Source organism: Fusarium pseudograminearum, chromosome 1, assembly GCF_000303195.2.
Source record: "Fusarium pseudograminearum CS3096 chromosome 1, whole genome shotgun sequence".
NCBI lineage: Eukaryota > Fungi > Ascomycota > Sordariomycetes > Hypocreales > Nectriaceae > Fusarium > Fusarium pseudograminearum.
The window spans coordinates 4,513,508-4,532,398 of NC_031951.1; the positions used below are offsets into that span (position 1 = coordinate 4,513,508).

At 47.4% G+C, this 18,891-nt stretch overlaps 8 protein-coding genes across 8 annotated transcripts, besides 1 other annotated feature; 4 read left to right on the forward strand and 4 right to left on the reverse strand.

The window, feature by feature from the left end:
* Positions 1 to 286: 286 nt before the first annotated feature.
* FPSE_08562 (uncharacterized protein) lies at positions 287 to 787 on the reverse strand (the record flags this gene model as incomplete). The annotated part of the gene is made up of 1 exon (XM_009261680.1): positions 287 to 787. One exon carries the CDS (start codon positions 785 to 787, stop codon positions 287 to 289), a length of 501 nt encoding a protein of 166 aa, XP_009259955.1.
* Positions 788 to 1,598: 811 nt separating this feature from the next.
* FPSE_08561 (uncharacterized protein) lies at positions 1,599 to 3,390 on the reverse strand (the record flags this gene model as incomplete). Its single annotated transcript, XM_009261679.1, has 4 exons — positions 1,599 to 2,357; positions 2,413 to 2,835; positions 2,889 to 3,106; positions 3,279 to 3,390. The coding sequence occupies 4 exons, from the start codon at positions 3,388 to 3,390 to the stop codon at positions 1,599 to 1,601; spliced, it is 1,512 nt and encodes a 503-aa protein (XP_009259954.1).
* Positions 3,391 to 4,827: 1,437 nt separating this feature from the next.
* FPSE_08560 (uncharacterized protein) lies at positions 4,828 to 6,213 on the forward strand (the record flags this gene model as incomplete). The annotated part of the gene is made up of 4 exons (XM_009261678.1): positions 4,828 to 4,968; positions 5,028 to 5,426; positions 5,499 to 6,045; positions 6,098 to 6,213. 4 exons carry the CDS (start codon positions 4,828 to 4,830, stop codon positions 6,211 to 6,213), a joined length of 1,203 nt encoding a protein of 400 aa, XP_009259953.1.
* Positions 6,214 to 7,216: 1,003 nt separating this feature from the next.
* On the forward strand, positions 7,217 to 7,844 carry FPSE_08559 (uncharacterized protein; the record flags this gene model as incomplete). The annotated part of the gene is made up of 4 exons (XM_009261677.1): positions 7,217 to 7,320; positions 7,430 to 7,585; positions 7,636 to 7,702; positions 7,752 to 7,844. 4 exons carry the CDS (start codon positions 7,217 to 7,219, stop codon positions 7,842 to 7,844), a joined length of 420 nt encoding a protein of 139 aa, XP_009259952.1.
* Positions 7,845 to 8,052: 208 nt separating this feature from the next.
* Positions 8,053 to 8,073: a repeat region.
* A 639-nt stretch (positions 8,074 to 8,712) lies between these two features.
* FPSE_08558 (uncharacterized protein) lies at positions 8,713 to 10,302 on the forward strand (the record flags this gene model as incomplete). The annotated part of the gene is made up of 1 exon (XM_009261676.1): positions 8,713 to 10,302. One exon carries the CDS (start codon positions 8,713 to 8,715, stop codon positions 10,300 to 10,302), a length of 1,590 nt encoding a protein of 529 aa, XP_009259951.1.
* Positions 10,303 to 11,170: 868 nt separating this feature from the next.
* Positions 11,171 to 12,428, reverse strand: FPSE_08557 (uncharacterized protein; the record flags this gene model as incomplete). The annotated part of the gene is made up of 4 exons (XM_009261675.1): positions 11,171 to 11,477; positions 11,535 to 11,942; positions 12,001 to 12,218; positions 12,270 to 12,428. 4 exons carry the CDS (start codon positions 12,426 to 12,428, stop codon positions 11,171 to 11,173), a joined length of 1,092 nt encoding a protein of 363 aa, XP_009259950.1.
* Positions 12,429 to 13,004: 576 nt separating this feature from the next.
* FPSE_08556 (uncharacterized protein) lies at positions 13,005 to 14,061 on the reverse strand (the record flags this gene model as incomplete). Its single annotated transcript, XM_009261674.1, has 3 exons — positions 13,005 to 13,022; positions 13,165 to 13,318; positions 13,379 to 14,061. 3 exons carry the CDS (start codon positions 14,059 to 14,061, stop codon positions 13,005 to 13,007), a joined length of 855 nt encoding a protein of 284 aa, XP_009259949.1.
* A 2,762-nt stretch (positions 14,062 to 16,823) lies between these two features.
* Positions 16,824 to 17,814, forward strand: FPSE_08555 (uncharacterized protein; the record flags this gene model as incomplete). The annotated part of the gene is made up of 2 exons (XM_009261673.1): positions 16,824 to 16,904; positions 16,960 to 17,814. The coding sequence occupies 2 exons, from the start codon at positions 16,824 to 16,826 to the stop codon at positions 17,812 to 17,814; spliced, it is 936 nt and encodes a 311-aa protein (XP_009259948.1).
* Positions 17,815 to 18,891: the final 1,077 nt, after the last annotated feature.

Below are 18,891 nucleotides of genomic sequence, written 5' to 3' on the forward strand. Positions count from 1 at the left end.
TATTTTTGAGCTGTTGTATAGATACCTGTTTTAAGCGAAGGCGAATGGTGATTTTACCGCATACCAGTAAAGGAGATACGCAAAAAAACAGACAAAACACCGCGGAATAGCAAAATACTTGTAAAGCGACGGACAGTCGCCCATGTTGAGATTGATTTTTGATACACAAACGGTCCTGGCAAGGACATTTAATCTAGTTGTACAATACAGGCTTCCTTATTTATCGTATCATGATAGCACGTATGCTTCCCCGACTACTCAAGCAGATCTCTTCTCATATTCACGCTCATGACACCCTGCACATTAACAGACCACCCTGTTTCTTCGCAAGGGCCTCTCGCGCCTCCAAAACACCCTGGGACGTCGCAACAAACAGACACTCTCCGAGATTTAGACCCGAAACAACACCACCAGACACCTTTGTCGGGAACCCCCTCGTAAGTCTGGCTAATTCTTTGATGTTGGCCGTCATGAGACGCTTCGGCGTGCTGATAGCATTGGCATTGCCGAGGACAGGCTTGCCGTCCCAGTACTTGAGGCCCAGCCACAGGCGCATCGTGGCAACGTTTTCGTTTGTGACTGTCACAGGTGGTTCAGAGATCATCTGTTCCATTGTAGGAGGCCTGGGACCGGCACGGTAGACGGCTGAGAAGAAACCAGACCGGTGCAGAGCGAGGGCGAGTTGCAGGTTGTATTTGCAGTTTTTAACGGATGTTATACCAAGACGAGCTTTGGAGGCGTTCTGGAGATGCGAACACATGTGCGCAATGTTGGTGATGGAGGGCATGGTGGGCGATTTGACCTGTCGAGAGATCTCGATCTCGAATCGAAGTAATATGGATTCGGGTGACAGTCGTCGATTCGATGTTCTGAATTCTGTAGTGGACAATCCTTGTTAGCATGTTTCTTTGAGATGTCCCGTCATGGGGATTGCCGGGTTGGGATTGTCGGACTTGCCTCTGCGTATGCAGTCAAGACCTCGCAACTTAGAATGAGACGATCAATTGACTGATAGCGAAACTCTCGCCTCTGGTAGTCGTGGGCTTGAAGCGACGGTATCTCGGCCTACTTCTCGCTGGGGTCCCGTAGCGTTGTAGGACCAAAAATTCAAAGTTCTAGGATGACTAATAATCTACTCTGATAAACGCATATATTCAGGTTGGCGCATCGAGAACCATCGGTGGCAGAGTCTATATTGACGAACAAAACAACATGTAAAAGAACACAGTTTCATGCACACCAAGGTAATATTTTTATAATATTTTGATAATGTACGCAGATTATGCGGATGAGAAGATCTCGCTGGCCATTGAGTAAGGTCATGATGACCCAAAACTGCAACACCAAGGAATGAGGCGACCCAATTTAACAAGTACTAATGTCGAAGTTGGGCCGAATTTTCCAGTCATAGGCAAGTCGAACTGAAAGTAAAGCATGGAGGACCAATTTATCTTTTTTAATGATCGTTTTGTTCTATATAGTACAACTTGACTTTTATTAGCCAATGCTTTTCTGCAAGTGAGCAGCAATAAATAATTTCTATGAACAGCGTGAAGAGAGCTTGTATGAAGGCGAATAAAAATCTGATGGTCTCGGAGTTAGGGTAGTTGTCGGATTGCTTTGAACATGGCGGATATTGACCGCCGATAACGGTAGCAAAACATTGCCGCTGAAACAATAAAGGGACTAGCAAGCAATCCCAAGAAGCCCTGCACCAGTATCTTTCCCTGTGTGTCACTCTTATTGATGACATCCAGGTAACCCTCATTGCTGAAGCTTACACGGGAATACTTTGTTTGCCAGCCCAGCCGAGGAAAGTACACACTCATCCACTCTTCGAGATATTTCCGCAGCCTGTAGCGCTTTGACAGAACGGAGGATCGCATCTCGACATAGTTTTGTAAAGCAAGATCATTAATGGCATGGGCATCCGGTGGACGGACGGCCGAGTACTCTGCCAGTGCGAGTGCTCGTTGAAAGGCGGGCCCTGATGCGGAGGAGGATTCGCTAGAAGGGTCATTAGACTCATCGATATGACCATGCTTGTCCAAGATGGAAAAGAGGATTCGGACATCTTCCATTCCAGCGTTCATGCCTTGGCCATAGAAAGGCACCATGGCGTGAGCAGCGTCGCCGACGATGATACAAGAAGAGCCATAGTGATACGGCTTACACTTGACACTAACAAGCGGCAGGTGAGGGTTTGTGTTGAAAGATTCAATCAGCTCATCGCCAGGAATTAGATCTGTAACACCCGGGAAGTGACTGTCGAAAAAGGCTGGCACACTAGCTGGGTTGCTCTCGAGGTCTGAGAAATCCTTGCTTGGCATGAAGAGCGTGCATGTGAAAGAGCCGTCCTAGTTGTGTGTTAATCAAAATGTGGAGAAAGGGTGGGAAGTGAGAATGGCGCACATCACTGGGAATGGCAATGAACATGAAATCCTTGCCTGGCCAAATATGCAAGTGATTAGGCGACATCCGGAACTTGGCCATTGGATCAGCTGTGTTGTCTGTTTGGACAGGCTTGAGATGGAACTCACACCACAGAGTGTCAATGTACTCTTGGTGGTAGTTCATCCGGGTAAACTTCATAAGGTGGTAGCGAACAGCAGAATGGGCACCATCAGCGCCAATCATGAGATCAAAAGAGATGTCAATCTCCTTGTAACGAGACTCCTTGGACGTTTTTCCGTCAGCGACTTCAAACCAAGCTTTGCAAGTGCGATAGTCTGCGCCTGTAAGCTTGTGGTTGAAGAACAGCTTGACGTTGGGCATGTTGTCTAGAATATCGAGCAATCGCTTGTTCAGACCTGCCCGATCAATAGCATGGATTGCCTACCGCGAGAGCGTCAGTTTAATATGTAAAGCGTTGAGGTAATTTTACATACCCGTCCCTTGACATCGTAGTCTTGAGACTGCTCAAAAAGAGCTCCGGTAGGACTCCTGCCATGAATCATGCGCCCTCTCATGGGAATCGTTGTGGACATGACATGATCAAGAAGTCCTGGCTGGCCAGCATGGCGCATAGCATTGATCCCGCGCTCAGAAATGGCGAGGTTGATGGATTTGGTGAAGTTGAGCGGGATAGTGCTGGGATCCCGGAGGTCTAGACCAGTAAGTGAATGCGCCTATGAGTATAATAACCGGACAAGAAATCTTCTCGTCGACAAAACTCGAAGAAAATGAGGACAGAGTAAACAGTTTCTGTGAAGTTTTTCGGCCATGCGGAAGTTGATCGACTCGACAAATAAATAGGATATACTTGAAAAGTCACTTACCAGGTCGCAACTCATAAACTTCAACCTCATGTCCTCGTTGAGCAGCATACAAAGCTGCCAAAGAACCAACAGGACCAGCCCCAACAACAACGATCTTCTGAGGCTTCTCCATCTTTGCTCGTGAGAAGTTTTCTTTCAAGGACGAACGGAGACAGAAGGAAAAGTAAAAAAAAAAAAAAAAGTCCAAGGCGAGATATTCAGGTCGTCATACTAAAGAGAAACCGATTTAAGCCCCGATAGGACCGGCTGGTCAGGTTGCATCAAAGCGATAGCGGCCGGCCGGAAGCGGGGATCCACTTTATCCATCAGAAAACATTCGGCATTAATAAGAGCGCCCAGCAATCTAGATAGTCTAGTTACCATTGTAGACAATCAATTGCCGCAAATATTGGAGAGAGAAAGGGTCCAGAGGTCTTTATAAGGTTTTATTATAATCCAACAAGAAGACTGGAAAAAGAAATCGTCACAATGAATATCTCAAGTACCAGACAGTCCAGGCTTCACAAGAGAGTGACAGGGCCACAAGCACAAGACACAGGACAAACCACTTCCTGTATGTTGCTTTAACACCTAGGAGCACTGGAAATATAGCTCTGTATGAGTATATTAGATGTCATTCGAGCCTTGCATTGACTCATTTTCCCCGCTATTAGACCTCTGTTATACTAAGGTTGCGCTTGTGCCCTACTTTCTATGACTCTTGATGCAGGGCGCCGAAGGCATATTTTGCTTGAATGTGTACCAACCACTCAAGACCTCTGTTATATGCTATGTTGTGCATGATTTCTCTGACCAAGAGATAAAAAAAGGCCTATTCTAACTGACCTTTGAGGGAACGAGCCAACATTCAGTCTTTGTCAATATCATCTTCCTGTCCCTGTTCCTCTAACCCCAGAAACGTGCCTGTATAGCCTCCTTTAATAAATGTCTCTAGGTAGGGTTTTGCCTTTACTTTCTGCACTATAACTTCTAAATATTACAGGCTATACATACAACAAAATACACATCTTCCCTCTGATACACTGCCCAGTGGGTAGCAGAAAAGTTGACCTCTCAAGTCTTGGTGTATAAAATAAATAGCCTAAAGAGTATAGTCTAAATAGCATAAGCTGATCTACTAATTTCGTCTCTTAAGCTTCCAGCGGCCAATTTTTCTGATATACTGAGGACTGCTCATCTATCCGTTTTGTCAAGATCCCCCACCTTCCCAAAACAGCTCCGTTTCAACACAGCACTGTTAGTTAGTGCTCCAATCACATAAAATGCATTGGATAAAAGTCGTTCGAGTCCCCCTCCGTTAGACGAGCTACCAGTTCTGCCTGTAAGTGACTACCCTTATCAAGGCTTATCAAGTCGCCGCAAATGGGGCCGAGTCGATCTTTTGCTCCCCTCTGAAAGTTGCACAACAATAGAGACAATTGTGAGACTACTTACTACTTAGCGCTTCGTAGTCGCATAGTCGTTGGCAAGAAAACTTACTTCCTCTTTATACCTTATTTGACCAGCACACTCTCTCTGCACGACGTACTCGAACATCAACACCAACACGATGGCTACTGATGCCCCCGCCAAGCAGTGCATGGGCGCCGACTGCTCCAACGATGCCGGATCGCTACAGTGTCCGACTTGCCTGAAGCTCGGAATCAAGGACAGCTTCTTCTGTTCTCAGGAGTGCTTCAAGCGTAACTGGGTACGTGGTCGAACTGGACTGGACTTTATGCGACAGGAACGCAGCTGACAATATCGCAGGGCATCCACAAGACAATGCACAAATCGCAAAGTAATATCCTCCACCACCTGAAAGCTCCGAAAGCAATCTCACCAGATCCAGCTACCGGTTACTACAACCCGTTCCCTAACTTCCCCTACTCGGGCTCTCTGCGACCTGTCTACCCTCTGTCGCCGCATCGAACTTTGCCTCAATCGATCCCCCATCCCGTGTGGTGGCAAGACGGCAACCCCAGGTATAGCCGCTCTCTCACCAACCGTAACAAGATCGAAATCCTCGACAAGGCGGGCCAGGATGCTATGCGAAAGAGCTGCAGACTTGCACGAGAGGTCCTCGATATTGCCGCTGCCGCTGCCAAGCCTGGCGTTACCACCGATTACATCGACGAGCTCGTCCACAAGGCATGCATTGAGAGAAACGTATGTATTTTGGAATATCTAGCTACAATCTCAGCTGCTGGTGCCACCCCGCGAATACTGACAACATGACAGTCTTACCCCTCTCCATTGAACTACAACAACTTCCCAAAGTCTTGCTGTACATCCGTCAACGAAGTCATCTGCCACGGCATTCCCGATCAACGTGTTCTCCTCGACGGCGATATCCTCAACATCGATGTTTCTTTGTATCACGAGGGATACCACGCCGACTTGAACGAGACCTACTACATTGGTGACAAGGCCAAGGCTGACCCTGATACCGTCCGCGTGGTTGAGACAGCGCGACAATGCTTGGACGAGTCCATCAAGGCTGTGAAGCCCGGCACATTGATCCGAGAGTTTGGCAACATTATCGAGAAGCACGCCAAGCAGCAAAACTGCAGTGTTATTCGAACCTACTGTGGCCACGGAGTTGGCAAGCTTTTCCACTGCCCTCCTAACGTCCCTCACTACGCCAAGAACAAGACTGTCGGCGAGTGCAAGCCTGGTATGACTTTTACTATTGAGCCCATGATTGCTCTTGGAAAGTACCGAGATATCACCTGGCCTGATAACTGGACAAGCACTACTATTGATGGCAAGATGACTGCTCAGTTTGGTAAGTTGGGCTTTGGGTGCGTGGAAGCGACACAAGCTAATATGAAGTATAGAGCATACTCTTCTCGTCACAGAAAATGGTGTTGAGATTCTGACAGCGCGACAGGAAAATTCTCCCGGTGGTGCTCTACCGATGCCCAGCACTGAGAATGGTGATGCAAAGGCCTAGAGTGTCATATAAAATCTTTTACTAAATAGAAGATGCGTTTTGGCATTACCATATTGATATAGGAGTTTGGGGATGATGATGACAGCGGTGCATTGTAAAGGCGAGTAGTGAGGCATGAAACCAAAATTGATATGTTGGTGATAAACATCAAAAGGTTGGATATGAATTATTGACATCCCATGATCCAAGACTACTTGCCATACGCATGTGAAGCTATGATATCTTAGTTGGTGGATATTGTTACCGATCAGCCTGTGCTTGTTTGTTTGTTTCTACCAAGGTAGATCATCCATCGTTACATCATTATCAAGTCACAGTCCAAGTCCCCTGGACACGGATTTAAGAGTGACGCAAATGGCACTTGCTGTCAAGTTTCGAAGCACAGAGATGGATGGCGGGCTCTCAGCCACATGCAGGCGTCCATCGGCCACGCCATCCGCCGTCAAGGGCGTTTCCAGTGCAGGGAATTCGGCCGGTAGGGCCTGGGGCTGCCAGGATCAGTTTGTCTACAGGGAATTTGGAGATTTTTTAGCTGTTCCCAATTCACAAAGTGTGCCCTGTGAGCTCTTTGCCGCTTCCATCATCGCCGCTAGCTTTAATCCTGCCTAAGCCTAATGCTGTACCTAACCTCTCCAGGTCCCTCCCCACCTCCACTATCTCCACCAGAAGTCACCACCGCTGCCACTACACTACCATCCATTGCCCGCCACCAAGATTTCTCCTCTTCACTACTTTTGTCCACTACAGTATTCCCCTCACGTTCTGACATCTGAATCCTTTCTCTGCAAGGCAACGTCGATACCAGAAGCCATCTATTTGCGATTCAACTCTTCCCCCGAGGCTTATCATCCCTCGCTCCGCGCTTCGCCAGACCCTCAACTCCAGCTTGTGACAGAGCTTGCTTGACAAACAGCTAGCTGTCCTTGTCCTCGACTAACATCGTCATCCCCAACTTGACTCGACCACCCACCCGTAACGTCGCCCGTACACACTTTAGCCCAAGATGATGTCCGGAGAAGCTTGGTTGTTCCTGCTGTCAGTGCTTATCAACGCCGTCAACCTCTTCTTGCAGGTCTTCTTCACTATCATGTACAGTGACTTGGAATGGTATGTTTGCAGCGGTTCTTTCAAACACTGCTTCGGTGGTCAAACTTTGCGCCTCAGATGCGCGTATCTGAAATGCCATATGGGATGAAAGCTGATCGCCCAATTATAGTGACTACATCAACCCCATTGACCTCTGCAACCGACTCAACACCTACATTATCCCCGAGGCTGCCGTACACGGTTTCTTGACATTCCTCTTCCTTATCAACGGATACTGGGTGCCTCTTATTCTCAACTTGCCTCTCCTTGGCTGGAACGTCAAGAAGTAAGTTACCCAGTCTTAGAACTCGAGACGAAATACTAATAAAAGTTCAGGATCGTTGACAACACCCACCTCCTCGATGCGACTGAGATCTTCCGCAAGCTCAACGTCCACAAGAAGGTACGAAAACAGCTCTGGACATGCAAAGAACAGCGTTAACTCGAAATAGGAATCTTTCTTCAAGCTGGGATTCCACTTGATCATGTTCTTCTTCTACCTCTATAGCATGATTGTTGCTCTTATCCGAGACGAGTCCTCCTAAGTGGTTACTCTCTTGACTGAGCCGTGATCCGGTTATTCCCGATGTTAGGCATTGTCTACGTCAGATAGAAGAGATCGCAATGTTCATCCAACTAGTCGAGCTCGGCTGACACCCAGGGCCGAGTCGATTAGTCACGCGACGAGAAGATATGAATCTGCCACGGCAGCATATGACGAGTGGAAGATGGTATGGCATAGAATGATGACAGATTTTTTATATTTTTTATAAAGAGGCGGGCTTGGCGTATATATCCTGGTACCATGCCAGCTGGCGCTCTGGTTTATTACTTGACGAAGGCGGTACATGGCATGTTCTGTTGGAGACTGAGGCATCCTGATTCGGTGGTCTCATCTGTCGCCCTTCAGCCAGTGAGATAATTGATTAATGACCGAATAAAATAGCCAGTTTTTATGCTTTGGAACAGCTCTGAATTATACGTGCCATTTTGCTTCGGGGGCCGTGATGAAACTAGAGCATAAAAGTCTAAAGGTGACTGGGAATTAAAGTAAAAATGTCTACAGAATAGTTACTGAATATTTGTCTATAAGTCCCCTCAGATTCAACATTCAAAGCTTTCAAACCTTGGTAGCCTGCGAAGTCGCTCCCGCATGCGCTATGCGATCATAATCACGTGACCTTTAAACATTTGGAACTCAGTTCCAATCTGTCGCGCTTCAATGTGGTTTGGCTACACATTGCGCATCCATCAGATAATTGCCAATACCTATCTATCTCCCAACGGGGTCGCGAAAAACTCGAGTCTATTCACCCAAGGGACAAAACCATTTGGCCACTTTGTGTGATCTTGGTTCCGCTTCAAGGCTATTCATTTTCTTTATACTTGGTGTAGGCCTACCTACTTTTCATCATGGCGGACTTTGGGGAGTATCCGCCAAATATGGCGCCCCAGGACGCGCTCATCGTTCGAGAGCAAGCTGAACCCGATCATGCTGTGGTTCCCTTTACGGCCGAAGACCTGTCGCGTCCCAAGGCTGGCCCTCTGAACCCATTCAAGGACGAGAGCAATGCTTTGAAGCGAAAGAGCGTCCCAACCGGACACGCAGAGGAGACCTTTTTGAGCGAACACACATTCCGAAGCAAGCACCGCGCTATCGAGCGCCTGGGGGGTCGTCCCGAGCGACAGTATCAGACAAACGCAGAACTGAAGGCCGAGGCTGCGAGAATACGGGCTGGACGTGAAGACAAGGGCAGCGCAACCATCGCAGAAGGGCCTGGCTCATATGTTGGACCCTGGGCGCGATACAAGAAGGCCGAGTACGAGATTGTGGCAGAGCATGAGCAACTGGCGAGCGATGAAGAATATGAGATTGTGGAAGAGGAGGAGGAGGTCGTTGAGAGTGGCACAATCGTCAAGGCACCAACCAAGGCGCTAGAACAAAGGAAAGAGGCGGAAAAGATGGGAGACGAGAGAACCGAGTTCCACGGGTCTGCCGAAACCGACTACCAAGGCAGGACTTATATGCACGTTCCCCAGGACCTGGATATCGACCTCCGCAAGGAAGTGGGAAGCGTTACCAATTACATCCCGAGAAAGCAGATCCATTCTTGGAAGAACCACAACAAGGCAGTTACTGCACTACAATTCTTCCCTACTTCAGGACATTTGCTTCTGTCAGCCAGCGCCGACACCACCGTCAAGATATTCGACATGTACCACGACCGGGAACTACTACGAACGTACCACGGCCATTCAAAGGCTCTGTCGGATATTTGCTTCAACACGTCAGGCACTCAATTCTTATCTTCATCATACGATCGCATGATCAAGCTTTGGGACACAGAGACAGGTGTGTGCGTCAACAAGTTCACAACCGGAAAGACGCCCCATGTCATCAAGTTCAACCCTGGCCCCGAGCATGCCAACGAGTTTCTAGCTGGTATGTCGGACAAGAAGATTGTCCAGTTCGATATCCGAACCAAGGAAGTTGTGCAAGAGTACGATCACCACTTGGCAGCCATTAACACCATTACCTTTGTCGATGACAACCGACGCTTCATGACAACTTCCGACGACAAGTCTCTCCGAGCTTGGGACTACGGCATTCCCGTCCCAATCAAGTACATTGCTGAGCCAGACATGTATCCCATGACACGTGCGGCTCCTCACCCAAGTGGCAAATATGTCGCATACCAAAGCTCCGACAACCAGATCCTGGTCTATGGCGCAAACGACAAGTTCCGTCAAAACAGAAAGAAGAGTTACCGCGGTCATAACAACGCGGGTCTGGGTATCGACTTAGACTGCAGTCCCGATGGCCAGTTCCTTGCTTCAGGTGACTCTGGCGGTTATGTGTGCTTCTGGGACTGGAAGACGTGTAAGATGTACCACAAGCTCAAGGCTGGCAACCAAGCCATCACCAGCGTCAAATGGCATCCTCAAGAGACGAGCAAGGTCGTCACGGCGGGTATGGATGGTGAGATTCGATACTGGGATTAGAGGTTGTTAGGGTTAGGATTAATGGATGTTGTTTGCATGGCACGGCGTTTGGGACAGACAAGAGATAAAAATAAATATAATCTGCTGAAACACTACCTATCACTTTTGATATAATACAGATGCCTTACTGCTCGTTTCCGTGAGAATGTGTCCTATTGGTATTGATCTATCATTGACCCCTTATCCATAGTGACAAGGTTGATTCCGCAGTATGCCTTCCCATCGTCTTGCAATCGTCTAAATATGTTCGAGTGTTATTTCCGTCATTTTTCGTTCTATTCTTTGCGTTACGCTGACCATAAAGCGCTTTGCGGTTAAACAGTAAACACGGGAGTTCCCAATGACCCCCAGGCTTAGGCTAAGACGCTAGCGTAGCAAAATATTATTACGCTCATTCTTTACGATATATTTAATTATATACTGGAGTTTTGCTTGTACGTTTTTGGCCAAATATTGATGGATAGGGCCGCTTTATTATGGTATAAAAATATGCGGCAAATTGTAATAAGTTAAGCAGTCTCATAATGGGAATAATACTGGTAGGAGTCCTCTGAGAACTAAAGTGAGGTAATCTGTAAGGCTTTATATAAATACTTATTAAATATCTTCTATGGTTCTTAAGCGGATTTAATGTATTACTAGCATCGAGAAGAATAAGTTGAGAAAGGGTTGCATCTTATAGAAGTTAGAAGCGCTATAGTTCTCGCTAACATCAATAATCATTACTTCGATAAAACTGAAGCGTATTATCAGTCGCAATTATCGTAGATCTATAGATAAAAGCAATTTTCAATTCAACTCAGCTGTTCAAGACTACCCGAAGCTGCAACTCCCCCGTGATACAAAAAGCAGGTTGAGTACCTGTGTCCTACCATTGACATTCCTCTCGCTCCTTCAACTCCCAGTCCGAGAGCCCGGGACATCCCCCACAACTACACTGGAATCCATATCTGTCGTACAGTGCGATAGGGCTCAGGGTATCATACGTAATAGTAAGTTCCTTGCCAGCTTCGATACTCTTCGCTTGGATGGTCATCTTGAGATTTCCGTCGGCGTGGCTGTAGTGCCATTTGACACTATTCATCGGCTCACAGGCGTGGTTGAACCGAGAAGCGATTGGGAATAGACCTGCTTCATCGTAACAACGGCCTTTCGATGGGTTGGCAGTTGAGAAGCTAGTAGTTGAATTAGTATGTGTGTAGCTCGCACGCAATACTCAGTACTCAACTCACGCGTTTGTCTTCCAGATTAATACTTCTACTGGATAGGCTGCATGGAAGTTATCGTTTGCATGGAGGCTGTAAGCTACGTCTTGCAGGGGCTTGCTCAAGCTGGCGAACCCATCAAAGAGGGTCAGGTTGGTGGCCGTGAAGAGTGGCTTTTCCAAGAGGATCTGATCCCCTTCTTTGAGCTCTCGAACTGCGAAAGCGCCCCACCCTGCGAGATCTGATCGTTTTACTTGGAAGTATTCGTTCTCGAATATGACAGTGGCTTCTGTAGGCTTCAGGGGTAGTGAGGCTACTTTCGTATGAACGTACTCATCGGCATCGGGAGTATTCATATCGCCAGCTCCAAGATCGCAAGTATCGATACCATTCTTATTGAGAGGGTCGCAATAGTTTGTTGCTTTGGGAAGAAAACTATCGAAGTCGAGTTAGTATTGTTCAGTATTCCCATGCTGGTAAGAAGTGATCGTACTCCTCGGTAGTTTCGTGCTCACAGTCCTCATCGTCGGAAGAGAACTCCAAATCAGAAGTAGAGTCGAGATCAGATCCCGATGTCCCACCGTATTCAATCACGACGGAATCGAGTGAACCAGAAAGCCGAGTTTCCGGTGATTCACTTTGTCGGGCAACAAAAGTTTCGTTTGAGACAAGCGCAGTCACAGGTTTGGATTTTTGATGATTGTTGGTGCACTAAGAGAGTCGGTTAATCGTCGTTGGAGCTGATCATAATGGAGTTTGCACCTTTGTCTCCTGATTGTTACCAGTGACGACGCGATCGCGGTTCTTGTCTGACTGCGCATCCAGTAGAAGACCATTTGTCGAAGTGTTGGTGATAGGTACGGTTGCTGAGACCGGAGTGTGGACTGGCTCTTCAGGAGGTGGTCCATCTTTTTCATCCATCTTGATGAGATCTAAGACGTTAAGCGAAGATGAGGACACTAATGGATAACCGAAAGCTGAGACGACTGTAATAGATGATTGTGCGAGTGAAAGCGAAGAAAGGAAAGGGAATTATTGCTTGGAGGCAGAGTCTTGAACGCCTTTATAGGTAACCTTGGCGGCGACTGTGATTCACGATCGCCATGAGCAACTGTCTGAGCAATTGTAAAGAATATCTTTAGAATGTCACTTTTAACAAAATACCACTATTTAACAAATAGCAGTGAAGCAATCAACAAAGAACACTAAGTCTATGCTCTTGACTATTCTTACTGCTGAAACATTTTCTCTTTCACTGCTCCTATGCGATAACTCCGACCAGCTTGTTTAAGCACCAAGTGTAAAAGAAAAAGGGCGAGACCAGAATGATATGATTCATACCTAGGAACGCAAAAGGTCAGGTCACGATATATCGCTTACACCTCTAATGCGGTCCACATTTTAAAACATGGTATCTATGCGGTTTCTGAAAAGGGTGCTATTAATTGTCAAACTGCCAGAGTCAAGCGAATGCACAGTTGATAATGTCATGCCTACTTAGATTGTATGACTACACTATTTTGCAAGATAGTATATCCTGAATTATTACATCTTCATAATATCCTATTAAAATAATTACCATCACAATATCTGTGTTTAAATAAGAAAGCAGATCAAATCAAACATGAAAGCATCTCGATGATTGACCCGAACCCACTGCTTCAGATACAGACACTGTTATATTCCTCCATCCCTGGCCAAGCTGGTGCTCATGCTTCTTCAATAAGCTAACGGATTTGTCCGATGCATAGCTGGTGTCTCCATAGACGTGCATGACCGCGTCGTCCAAGTGTCTATATCGCTCAGATGCCCTAATGCAACAGGGTATAAGCAGCGGCTGGGCTCGAGAAGAAAACCGGTCAAGTCGTTACCACTTCTTCTTTGGTCGCAACGGACAGGTGGAAGAACAGTCTGGGCAACGCAGGCACTCGGGTTTCTGCCACACTCTCCGACAACCACAGACCCAGAGGTTCTGGCCTGTCTTTGTTTCAAGACAATCAGAGGGTTGATGAAGTCCAGTCTTGATCCCGCATTCGATACAGAATCGGCGCAGCTCCGCAGGTTTGTCCTCAGGTCCTGGCAGCCGACCCGATACGACTCGACCTTGTGGGTCGAAATATGCTATTGTAGCTTGGAGAACGTCGAAGTGTTCCGGGGCTCGGACACGGAAGCAATAGTAACATTCGGAGTTTCCGGGTTGGTGTTTATTTCTTGTCTCGCTGGACCGATGCTGTGGGAAGTCCTTCGCTGCTCTCATAATAAATGAAAACTTGTCCAGCGGACTTGCTATTGTCTGAGGGACTACTGAACGATGAAAGTGTTGGTTCACCATAGAAAGAAAGATGAGAGACTGATAGTCCAGGTGGGACAAAATGATATCCCTAACTTCGGCGGGAAGACGCTCTATCATTGAAACTCTGGTGGCATGAGGAGGTCTAAGTTGCCAGATTGGTCGACTGGTGGAGCGTTCTCGAGTTTGATACGAGGGACGGTCCAGCTCACGACCAAACGCTGGGCCAATTAAGCCAGCATGATGCCTGGGCATTAAAAGCATGGTGGATGAAATGATTGTTGATGGAAGTGTTGGTGGTCTCGATAAGCTTCTGTGGGAGCGATGCGGTTTCTATAAGTGACCAGCCAAGAATAAAAATGGACAAAGGAGTGTACGACACCCTCCCGTTCTTATACCAGTCTAAATCATGCATGCCTCCAAGAGCAAACAAAATGCTGCAACACCCGCACTCTCACGGCCGACATAAGTTGAGGGGCAAGGATGATCTAGTGTGCCCTTGACCTAGTCAGTATCATTTCAATTGCTGTAGCTGTTGGTTCCCCTTCAAGGTTGAGACAGGCAAGGCAGCCCGTCTGTCCGTCGGTTGGGCACAAGTAATCTTTCCCTTCGCTTCCATGATTGTTACCTCCCAACATCGTTGACCGTTGATCAGCAGTGGAAGGAGTGTCAACAACCATTGCCCTAGCCAAGGCTGTTTCCACATGGACTAAGATGTCGGATCCGCCTCTATATTTGCTTGTCTCACACGCGTGAGCTGAAGCAAGCCACTTTCTGTAAGGAAACTAGGCATGCTTCTCTTCCAAACGGCTGCAGAAAAAAGTGCATGATGTGCGTAGCCCAACATATTGCAGGCCATATACCACCCAACCTTGCTGTTCTCTCTAGCCGAAAGAATCCTGGCGATACACCTCTGCATGCGATTTCGTAACAGGGCGATTCGGTCAGTGTGTTCGTGTTGCAGAGATCGATTTAACACTGATCAACGACGAATAGGCGAGGCAACAAGCGAAGCCAAACAACAAACCAGGGCCGAGGCGACGACGAGAGATGAGGAAAGGATTGGGCTGGGTGGGCGGCCGCATCCTGTCTAAGTGTTTGATGATTGGTAAATGCCCACATAGCTGCAGCGGAAAGGGTCCCCGTCGAAGCCTCTCTGTCATGTGAATGGAAGGCTCATGTGGACCACGCAGAACTATCACCACGATACCAAACTGTCGGGTCAAGCTAGTGCCGTTGAAGCCTTGTTCGCCTGCGGGTGCGTCCAACACACGGTGAGATATCACACTCTTCCCTGCAAGTCGCAATTTTGGGAGTCTCGCCTGCAATCCTTCGGTCGCTTGCCATGATGCCAACACAAAAACCCGCCGATCATTGCCTCCGCACCGCAGAACAGACTCGAATCTGTATTGCATACTGGGATCAAGCATCGACTTTGCTTGTTTGATAGATCATTTTATGCCAGCCACAACTCACTCTGACCCGAGCTATATCCTAACTCCTGTTGAAGAGAACTGGAAATCACGGCCTTGGCACACGACAAGTTGCTCTCTCTCTTTTAGTACCTAGTGAGGGGAGAGGACTTTAAGTGTGCACTATTCATCACCTCGTAGGTGTTGCTTCGTATTTTTTTGTGTTGCTTCGCATGAGAGAATTCTTGCAAGATCGTCTTATCTTTTCGCACCACTCCGTACCTCAACTGCTATAGCAAACAGTCTTTCGAGTCAGGGTGTAAGCAGGCCAAAGTGAACGCCTTTTCCGGAACCTGGGCACTTCCTCCCAGGGTATCAGACACATTCGTGGACCGGAAAATAACCAAACATCCCGCCTTTCTCCGTACGAGTGTACCTGTGCCACTGAGCTCGTTTGCGAGCAAATAACATGTACGGGGAGACAAGACATGTTCGGAAAGCTGTCCTGTTAGGGCCTGCTTGTCGCAATCAAGATCTCTACGTTGCTAACAGACTATTAGCAAATTGTGAAGGCGTTGTGGTTCGGTCGCTTTTGTGATCAGCTTGCTGCTGAATTGTGTCTCGATTCGGAGCCCTGCATCCAAGTCGACTCTGTTGGTCCTCTTTTGGGGTTCCCAATTGATTGACAGGATGGGTGTATTTTCAAGATTGCTATTCAGCCCCATAGGCACATTAGATGAGCACAAACGCAAGCAGGCTGATTCAACCTTATTCATATTGAAATGTGGCCATCCATCATCTTGTGTAGAGAGAGTACTTGAGTCATCGATGGCGAAGGGTCAAACATGAACTTGTAAAAAAAAATGCTTGCGATGCCCTCAATTTCAATCCGATGAGAACGAGTAAGGCTTTGCTCGCTAATCTGAAGTATTCCAAAACAACAACAGTGTGCATGCTGTCACAAAAGATGCTTGTTTGGCTTTGGTTAGCAAAAAAAAGTTAATGCTGATCGTCAATTGTTTCATTTCCTAGTGCCATTTGGATGGACCAAACGTACTCCAGGCGGGGCCAAGGAAATTGAGCATGACATTCGATCTGAGAATACTAGCAAAATCATGTGCTTCTCTGGATTGGCGGTCATATTTGACTTGGAAAGCAATTGCTAGAGGCGGGAGCTGTGTGGCAAGTATCCGATGTTTGCGGGATAGGTAGGTACTGATGATTGAAGCAAAGCCCCCTGCGAAATGGGTGGAAACTGTTCTTTGTGGCAATTAAGCATGCAATGCCATTCCATGCCATGCCTAGCATGCCACTCACAAAGGGTTCATCTGATTATGCGCTGGCAGGATTTGGCCCAAGTCTTCAACACAGCCTCATGCCAACTTGGAATGCCATCCAGTAACTCCGCAATCTCACCCGTAGATCCCGACAAAGACCCTGTTTCAGGAACCACCACGACCAGGGGTTCCGCGCTTAAACGTCATAATAATTCCTTTGTGTTCCGTTCCAGTCATTCTTTGAACCCTTGATTTGACTTCTTTTGTCTTTTGGTGATGCCTTCCATCTTTTCTCCTCATATACCAGACGCTCATTAAATCTGTTCTTGTTTTCATCATGTCGTTGTTTGAAGAGGCCAACTGCGATCGAAACGCGACCGCTCCCACAGCCAGCGACGCGGGCGTCGCAGGTGCTGGTGTAAGCTTGGACTTTGAAGCCTAGGGAGGTGCAAACAGCTAACAGAACTCAACAGATCCTCTTGTCCTTTATGATTACAGCGTTGCTCGCCGTCATCTTATCGAGTAGCGTCATCTTCGCCGAGATGCGAGGCAAAGAGTCTGTCATCCGAAGGAAGCTGCTCAACGGCTACAGCGACTCTCAGATTATGCAGGGAATTGGTATCCAGAGTGTTGGGCTCGCCAAGATGAACAGTCTCGTGCCGTATCATTTCTTCCTCATCTGGATGCTGTCGCTCCTTTCCATGGCGACCCACAACGCAACACTGCTGGCCCTCAAGCAAGATTACCGCCGCGACTGGGTGATTCGATGGATGCGACAGTTCCTTATGTTCGTCAACTTGGCGCTGTCTTGCGTCTCCGGTGTATTTGTTCTTGAGGGCGTTTCGAAAGGCTTGGATGATAAGACACTGCCAGTCTCATGCGTGTGGAAAGTTGATGGTACAGGAGCTGCGTCTATGGCTGGGCTGTCTTATGTTGGGACAATCGTCGTCATCGCCGGCAACTGCATCGTCTTTGGTCTGGCTACTTGGTACCTCCACAGCAAGCAGCAGAGGTTCTACAAGGCCATCCAGATTGCCGGGTTGATTTTGATGACAGCCATCGCTGTTGGCGCCGCTGTTCGAATCATTCTGCTGTCCCAAGCATTTGGCCATCCATCCATCGAGCTGAAAGACCAGGGCGAGACAGTCTGGAGCTTCGGACAGCTTCTCTCCATGCTCCTTCTCATCCTTCCACTGGTAAACGTCATCGAGATTTACCGTGGAGAAATGCAAATGGCAAGACCTGTCCAAGATGAGCGAGCAAAAGTTTACGACGGCGAATTGCAGGACAACCCGCAAGGGTCGCGAACAAATCTTTTTCAAAAATAGAGGGTAAATTGACACCTACCTAGATATGAGTTTTGCTAGAAATATGAGCTTATGTGGCGATATTGTTTTGTTGACATCCATGCTGAGATTGAGTGGCATGCGCTGGATGTGACTTTTGTCCCTTCCTTGTTCTTTCGTCATTGGAAGTCAAACTGTTTTCCCATATCGTACTAAGGTACCTACCCAAGAATCCGAAATGCAATTCATGGAAAAACCATGGGTCATACCTGTCTCCTGATGCACACTTGCCCATATATATATCTCATCCCTTTCGAGAAACGTCGACCTTGAACTACCAACACACCATAACTTCATATCACTTCACTGCATCACTCGCATCATCACGAAAGGCAATACATCTATACCACTAATTCCAACTTGTCCAAGAATCCATTAACATCATGTCTTGGATACAACGAAGGATTCGCCAAACGATTCGTCTCCTTAATTCTACATGTATAGCAGTGACAATCTTGGAGTGCATATTACTTTGCTCAAGAGGAATTGCCACAATGGTCCCGGTAGTCACGAAGATCGCACACAATGTAAGGTACCAACACCTAAAGGTCTTACGAAACCTGGGCGAGTTCAAATCCATAGGGTTTGAGCAAAGTCCGACCAGCTACCGTTCGGTCCTGCATTCTGAAATACCATACATTACGATGACATCCTCAATTACAACCGCAGGAGCAAGCTCCACGATAGCTTCGTTAGCCATCAAATCCGACTTTGCAACTGTTGCTCGCAAAAATGGGGTCGACGAAACCACCATCGGAGACTACGACTTGGTGGTCAAAGAGTATATTCATCCCCCTCAAAACTCCCCTTTCAAAATACTTGAGGTTGGGATGGGCTGCCGTCAGGTAATTGCTTCGCTGCGCATGTTGTTGGCTGTTGGCTAACATGTTATGATAGACCCCCGTAATCAAAAATTTGTACAGAACATGGCAAGAATATTTGCCCACGTCTTGTGAACTGTTTTCGATCGAGAGCAACTCGGCTTGCACAGACTTAGGGGCAGTCGAGGCAGCGCAGTTGGAGGGTAAATTCGACATCATAATCGACAGTGGCTTCCAC